This window comes from Phaethon lepturus, unplaced genomic scaffold (genome assembly GCF_000687285.1).
Source record: "Phaethon lepturus isolate BGI_N335 unplaced genomic scaffold, ASM68728v1 scaffold47619, whole genome shotgun sequence".
NCBI lineage: Eukaryota > Metazoa > Chordata > Aves > Phaethontiformes > Phaethontidae > Phaethon > Phaethon lepturus.
This window is the reverse complement of record NW_010564977.1, coordinates 1-7,202: the sequence shown is the minus strand read 5'-3', so window position 1 is coordinate 7,202 and position 7,202 is coordinate 1. Positions and strand designations below refer to the sequence as shown.

At 47.2% G+C, this 7,202-nt stretch overlaps 1 protein-coding gene across 1 annotated transcript in view; it reads right to left on the bottom strand.

Moving 5' to 3' along the window:
* Window positions 1–6,524, bottom strand: part of HPS4 (Hermansky-Pudlak syndrome 4) — a gene marked incomplete at its 5' end in the record, with an annotated part of 12,785 nt that extends 6,261 nt beyond the window's left edge. The window contains 9 exons of the mRNA XM_010295038.1: window positions 34–803; window positions 1,273–1,369; window positions 2,012–2,045; window positions 2,747–2,822; window positions 3,909–4,003; window positions 4,132–4,248; window positions 4,658–4,765; window positions 5,775–5,918; window positions 6,434–6,524. Coding sequence (XP_010293340.1) covers window positions 34–803; window positions 1,273–1,369; window positions 2,012–2,045; window positions 2,747–2,822; window positions 3,909–4,003; window positions 4,132–4,248; window positions 4,658–4,765; window positions 5,775–5,918; window positions 6,434–6,524 — 1,532 coding nt within the window. The remainder of the gene's footprint in view (window positions 1–33; window positions 804–1,272; window positions 1,370–2,011; window positions 2,046–2,746; window positions 2,823–3,908; window positions 4,004–4,131; window positions 4,249–4,657; window positions 4,766–5,774; window positions 5,919–6,433) is intronic.
* Window positions 6,525–7,202: the final 678 nt, after the last annotated feature.

The following is a 7,202-nucleotide window of genomic DNA, read 5'->3' as shown; positions in this document are numbered from 1 at the left end:
CCCCCCCCCCCCCCGTCGGTCCCGGGGGGGCCCCCCAGCCACTCTCCCCACTCCTGGGACAGCGCGTGTTCTCTGCTGGGCCTCCGGGCAGACCCTCCTGAACCTCTGCAGCTGGCAGCTGACTCCTGCTTTGGAGCTCTGACTGTACAGCAGTGGCTGGACAATCCAAACCCCACACATTGCCACCAGCCGCACCGCTGCTTTCTCCAGAGACCCTATTGTGGCTCATAGTCCCTTGCTTGTCTTGTTCACTTGATTTCCTTCTGCTCAAATCTTGGACAGGAGAGCAAATAGCTGGACTGCCACTGGCTGCATGGTAACTTTGGAAACGGCGTTGCTCAACATCAGAGTCCACAAGGGATTTCCCCATGTTCTGACTCTCCTGCTCCTGGGCATAAGGGTTTGGAAAGGAAAAGCCTTCCAGATACGGACCTGTAGTTTGAGCATATTCAGCAGTATGGAGTGTGGAAGGGCTTGGCAGCTGCTTTGTCTCTCTCTCTAAGGGGAAGAATGCTTTTCTACTGAGCTCTGAGCTTTTGCTGTCTGGTCTGCTCAGTTTTGCAGTTGAAGAATTCTTTGTACTGGCTTCCATTTCAAGGAAGCCATTCAAAGGATCGGTGTTTGCAAGGCTGCCCAATTGCACAGCATCTTCTGGTGCTGCTGTGCTTGAAGCTTGCTCAGGGGACTCTTGCACAGAGATATTATTCAGGTCTTGGTTTTCATGAACTCCTGTTGATTCTGAAACTGCCTGGGAGCAGAGAGCATTCTTCTCTCCTCTAGGGCTTGCTGGGGATACAGATGACCTAGCGTGAGATAACAAGTTGATTAAATTACTGACTAGGATCTGTTTGGAGTTATTACATACCTAATAACACCACCACCTCCTGGTAGTGTTCAATAGCTGATCTATTCTCTGCTACAAAGAGCATCTACCTCGGAAAAGGATGGGCTCAGGTCTAACAGAGGTGAAAAGCACAGGCCTCTTACACTGCAGGCTCCCGGGAATGTCACTCCTTATTCACAAAGTACAAAGGCTTTAAGCAGCACTGTGAGCTGAGAAACAACAGAAGATCGCAGTTGGTCTTGGGCTGCTTCACAACAGAGAAATGGACACCACAAATTCTGTGAAAGACCTCAGGCAGCTTTAACAGCCAGATGACAGAGTTTGAGTTAGTATCAGAGAATGCAGCAACAAAGGCTAGTGAGGACACAGCGCTGCATGTCAGCTCCCTCACTGCAAAAGCCTCTCTCTGCGACAGACTGATTTCTTACCTAGTCATCCACTCCACTGGAAAGTCTCGGAGCACGGACACTTCATCTTCTGTTAGGAATACCGGGATGATACAGACACCCTGTGGCAATGGAGAATCTGCAAGAGCAATGGAGGTTTGAGGATTAAGTTAACATGCCCCACCATAAAGAACAGAAGCCAGAGTCCATCAGCCCAAAGGCTTCTGCAGGAGCAGAAGGCATGCCATCATCCTGTATCCTGGGTCACCACAAACTGACTGTGTCTGGCTAGTCAGCATTTTCCCATCCCCCTCATACACTTAATGCCTGACAGAGTTAAATTTTCCCTTAGCTTTTTTTTTTCCTAACCGTCCTGGCAGAATACCTATAAACTGATACTCAAAAATGATGACTGAAGGTTTGAACAGAAAGCATCAACCATCTGTTTTCAGGGCTGTGTCAGTGCCCAAGTAGGCACATGGGTAACTGGAATTAAAGCAGGCATGTTGGGAATCTGCAGAACTGACAATTAAAACCAAAAGAGCAAACTCCTTTGCTTAGCCAAAGGAAGGAACTAGTTCTGATTACACAACACCCCCCAGCACACGTTGACTAGTGGCAGCAACACCCTCAGGGATATACTCCTGCATCCAGCAAGAGCTTTGACGTGAATCCCAGAGAAGCAGCTCATGCTCTCACTGCAGAGAATGCAAGCCCAGAGGGTTGCCCATATGCTGCCGCTGCGCACTTGGCAACCCGTCCTCTGCAGCTGGATGCTCACCAGGCTCCCGCTGCTCCTCACCTCCAGGCTCACTCTGAAAGAAAAGCCAAGAATCAGCTCTGTGGCATGACTCAACACTTGCCATAAGTGCCACCAGGACATCTCTTCCAGCCTCCTCAGCCTCCCTGTGACTACAGCAGACCCCAAACCATCCCCTTCAGCAAATGCTGCGACTGGTTTACCATGCTGGGCAGTGATTTGTTCTTTAGGTAGCCCTCAAAAATAAGGGGACTCCCCAAGACCCAAAATATACCTGAAAGCAAGGACAAATACCACAATTTGCCATTACTGCCTGCTCAGGGCACAAAAACGGTTCACTCTGAACCAAGTAAGAATAAGAGCAGAGGCCTTCTTCATGTCTGGATCTTGATGGCTTTCTTGTAGAAGATCTTAAACCACGTAAATAATTACTTTTGACAGGTTTTAATGGCAACGGAAATCGATCTGTTGGTCACTTCAGACACTAAATACCTAAACTCAGGTAAAAAGCTAATCAAAACATCACATAGGTGAGAACTCACAAATTCAGTAACTTAAGAGACCAAAAAAAAGCAAATTCCTAGTGCAGAAGTCTTGAAACCTTACCATAATCATACCCAATAAAGAACTTTTAGCATCAGCATCGATATTTGTCCCTCCTAGTACCGGCACACATAAGATCTGTGTGACAAGAGCTCCCAGACTGCATCCTCACAAGTGGGTATCTGCATGCAGGGAACATGTTCAGCAACATACCTGGAGGCCTGGAGACTCATTGCCTTGGAGGAGAACTTTGGCAGTGAGAGGAGGTGGCAGCTGGGTGCTCACAATCCTAAAAGGACAAAACAAAGTCATCTATGAGCAGAGCGTCATTTCCTGAAGCTCAGCCGTAGACTCCCATCACTCAGAGCATCAGGACAGGCAGAGCCACAGCAGTGCCACACTAGACTGTCAGTTGTACTCTGAGCAAAACTGATGACATTTGGTAAAAAAAAAAAATCTCTACCAGGCAGACCAGCGATACGACACACACACACTGGTGATGGGCAAACGCAGGACAAGGCTCCATTCTCAAGTCAGACGGCCACTTCCACTGCAACACGCCACCAGCTTTAAGGCGCCGCAGTGACTCACGCTCAGTGTCCTGCTTGCAAGTATGAGATCATTCCCTTAAAAATGCCTGGCCTGCCTCTGGCAGGCCTGGAAAGATGCACACATTATGGCATATTTCCAGTGCTCGTAAAAGGTGCTACAGGAACAGCCTATGCCAAAGGAGAAAGGTGCTTGAATGTTATTGACCAGAAATTCTCAGAATCCCCCACCTCCTGTCTTTCAAGGCCACCTTTGAGCCTTTCCTTGATGTCGTTCAGTGCCACATCTGCAGCATCTTCAGCTACGATTAATCTCCGGTTGAAAGAAGCCAGCATTTCTCATGGGAAATTCTGGCTCATTCTTCTGCGCGCTTTCTACCAGTATAGACAGTGGTCCTGGCCAACGAGTCAGTCAAAAATACATACAGACAGACACACGTGCAGTGTATTGGCAAGACTGCAAAGAGAACGCTAAGGGGAAAGAATATTTACACACCTTTCTTTTTCTTGGTGACTTCCACCTAAAAAGCCTAAGAATTCAGTCTTCACATCCTGCTGAGTATCAAAGACAGCAGATTACTACTAAAACCCAAACCTTGAATTTCTCCCTGCTTCCGTTTTTCTTACTGATAAACACAAATAACCATTTATCCTCTCTGAAATACACCAGAAGACAGGGATTACCTTGCCTGAAGCATTACTGTTCCTGCAAGTAACAAACAGCAGCCCTGTGTGTAGAGCTCCTGGATGCCCTCTGGGATCACAGCCCTGGGAAGGGGCAGGTTTACCGTGCAGGTTAATCCTCTGGGTAATGCCTGGTTACTTACAAGCCTTTGTAGAGAATGCAGCCTGCCAAGACATGGGGAGACCGCTGGCAAGTTTGCAAGATGAGAGCTGCTTTCAGTAAAAGCAGGGGGTCCACCTAGACAAGGAGAACCACAAGAAGTTTGTCCAGTGAATCCTGGAAAATGCTCAAAGCAGCAAATAAACACAAAAGCATCAGCACTAGAGCAGCTCTAGAGGTAGACACTGCAGAGGACAGGCTTTTACCTTGGTTTTGTCCAGATTCCAGAGAGAATTGAAAATCTTGTGGAGGTCACTGGTGTTTTTTTGGATATGTTCAATATATCTGTCCCACTGCCTGCTCAGTTCCTCCTGAGAAAATGCCTGTGGACAACAAAAGTCCACATGGCTGTCACTGCACAGGCCTTAATGCATTCAGGACGGTTAGATACAATCAACATGGGATAGTACCTGTAAGTGGCAAACCTTGTGAAGATAAGGAGGAAGATGATATCTAGAGGAAACTGCTTTAAACTGAACATCTAGGAAAATTCTAGTAGACACCCACACTACCTCAGTGCAACAAGGAGGATGGGTCTGTACACTTTCCCAGGCCCTGACTCTGATACGTGAGCTTAGAATCATAGACTCTATCAGCTTGCTCTGAGCCTTGCAAGCAGGAAGTCAAAGGAACATGTCAGCACATATGTGCTTGGGCAGAGCTCGGCCAATATGGGAAGTGTTTTAGATCTCCTCCTAGGCAGAAACATCACAGCTGCTGATGCTTAATTACCATGTACGCACGGTGCACAGGTCCGTTGTAGAAGGTGAAGAGGCTGATTAGCTGCTCCAGAAACCGTCTACAGCTGACATCAGGGAGCTCAACAGCACAGCCCAGAACCTTTAATACAGAAAGCCATGAATGAAGAATGTTTACTGACAAAACCCAGGCACAGCAGGTGAGAACAACTCTTATCACTTCCAAATGAGTATCAAAGCAGTTCTGTGGCAGGCAAACCTCCCCCGGATTCACAAGTCTGATGAAAAGAAAATTCAAAAATACCCATAGAAGAGCCCTGACACAGACAGGATAAATAAATGGCATCAGAAATCCAGCCTTTTAGACACACTCCCTTCCCACATTAGATGACCTAGCTTGGTGCTCTAGTAGCCACAAACATTTTCCTGAAAACAAGTACCTAAAAATATTGAAATTAACTTGTTATTTACAGCAATGAAGATGCTTCATTTAGTTTTTGAGTTGCCGAGAGAAATAGAAGCGCCAGGCCGTCTCCCTCAGAGAGAGTGCAGTGAGCCTGAACAGCACTGCCAATTAAATTGGTCTGACCAGTCTTAGCCCAGTTTCCAGGGGATGGTTTGGGGCCTTTCTGTCACAACTCTGCCACACACTATTCTTTATATACCGAATGTCTGGTGACACTGACAAAGCTCTGCAGTAGGGAGTATGAGAGTTGGAAGGAAAGAACAGTCAAACTACCAAACAGGGAGACTGAGTCTTTATTATAAACTGCAGCACACGGAGTCCTATTTCCAGTCACTGCCCGTAACCCACAGATACATGTAACAATGTGCAGCTCAATGCTGTGCAGACGTTGCCCGGCACATCTTAAGAGAACGCGTGGGGTGTGGACACACAAATGAAACACGTGAAGCTTTTTACAGAACAGCTGAAGTGACTGCCACAACACACACTTCTAGGCTGCAGTACACAAAATTTTAAGTTACTGTGCAATGAAAAGTTGTGCATTGCAAGTTCCCACCCTGGCATTCCCCAGGTCTATCTGTGTGCAGCCCATACCCCCTCCAAAAAAACCCCTCTTTGTTTGATAGAGTAGTTCAGACTCTCTCAGTTTTAGCTCTGTGACTGCCTCCAGATCTCTCAAACTCACCCACAGATAGTCTCCATCCACTACAACTGCAAACTTGAGCTTCCTTAGACGAATGAGACTTGGAGGAACTCCAGAAATCTCAGTGATGCAGTGCACCACTCCAGCAATCTGTCCACACAGCAGTTCCTGCTGGTCGGGGAGAGTCTGTCGAGGAAGGCAGGGAAGAAAGACTTTTTTTTTTTTTCTTTTTTTTTCCCCCTTTTAAAAGGACTTGGGAAAAAAATCACTACTCTATTCAGGTATAATTAAAAATGAATTATAAGTTCAATTCAATTATAAATGAAATACAGTAGCACAAGGGCCTAGAGCTTCTTTAGGGACCCTGTCATCGCTCATGTGTATTTATTCACCTCAGAAGAACACACTTGGACTCTGCTGGAGGACTCTGCTGGCCAGAATCCACAGTGCGGGAGCAGAGTGCAACACCACCATGCCCAGCCCCAGAAGCCTGGGGACTCGCGTGCACCGAGCCTGCTGAGGCACCGCTCCACCCCGCCTGGTTCCAGTCACATGCGTTTTCTTACAATTTTTCCACATACTAAATAAGAATTAATCCAAAGCTCCACCTGGGAGCCCGACTGTTCCTGAACCACAATTATCAGCACTGACCCGCAACACAGGCGCTCCTTCATTGGCACCGAAATAAAAGCAGACATTACCTGAGAAGGATAAAAATAACAAATCCCAGCACTTGTAGGATCTCCTTCTTCCTTAACCTTTGAACCATCATACAGGAAAAAGTAATTCCACCTGAAAAAGCAAAGCATTGGCAGAAATGATTGTGCTTCTCCCTCTCCTATTACTTCAGGTAGAGCAATAAAAAGGTTATTACAAATGAAGAGAGACAGGGTTCTCACACAATCACACCGAGTTCAGGCAGGAAAGCTGCACTAAAAGGGTCCTTGTGCTATTAAATTTGACCAATTTGTCTGATTTAAGACAGACTCTGTAACTCTGCAGCTAAGGCACAAGGAAAGAGATAATGGACTTGTGAGACGTTCTTCTACCCTGAGCACACAGAATAATTACCATTAAGCATTAACCATGTGCAGTTCCCGTGACCTGCTGCTTTTAATTCAACTCCTGACTGTACGGGACAGCAAGAAGGAGGTTTCCTTCTGAAGACGGCCTACATCGTGATGTTATTCAGCTCATCGTTTCAAGGATGCTGTATTTAATACACTTCTTGTCTGCTCCTGCTAGCAAGTAGCCAGTTACAGCTCTGCGCACAAGAGCCTTCCAGCCGAAACGGGCCAAGTTTCTGGAAGAAACGCAAAAGGCAGCTCACAAGGGGAAACCGAAGAGCACAAGTCGCTGTCTGGCCAAGAAAAGAAGGGCTACATTCAGCCTTGGACCGTCCCCCCGCGCTCCTGGAACGCTTCGCCGGGGAGGGCCGGCGCCGCGGCGCGGCTGACTGGCTTCCAGGAG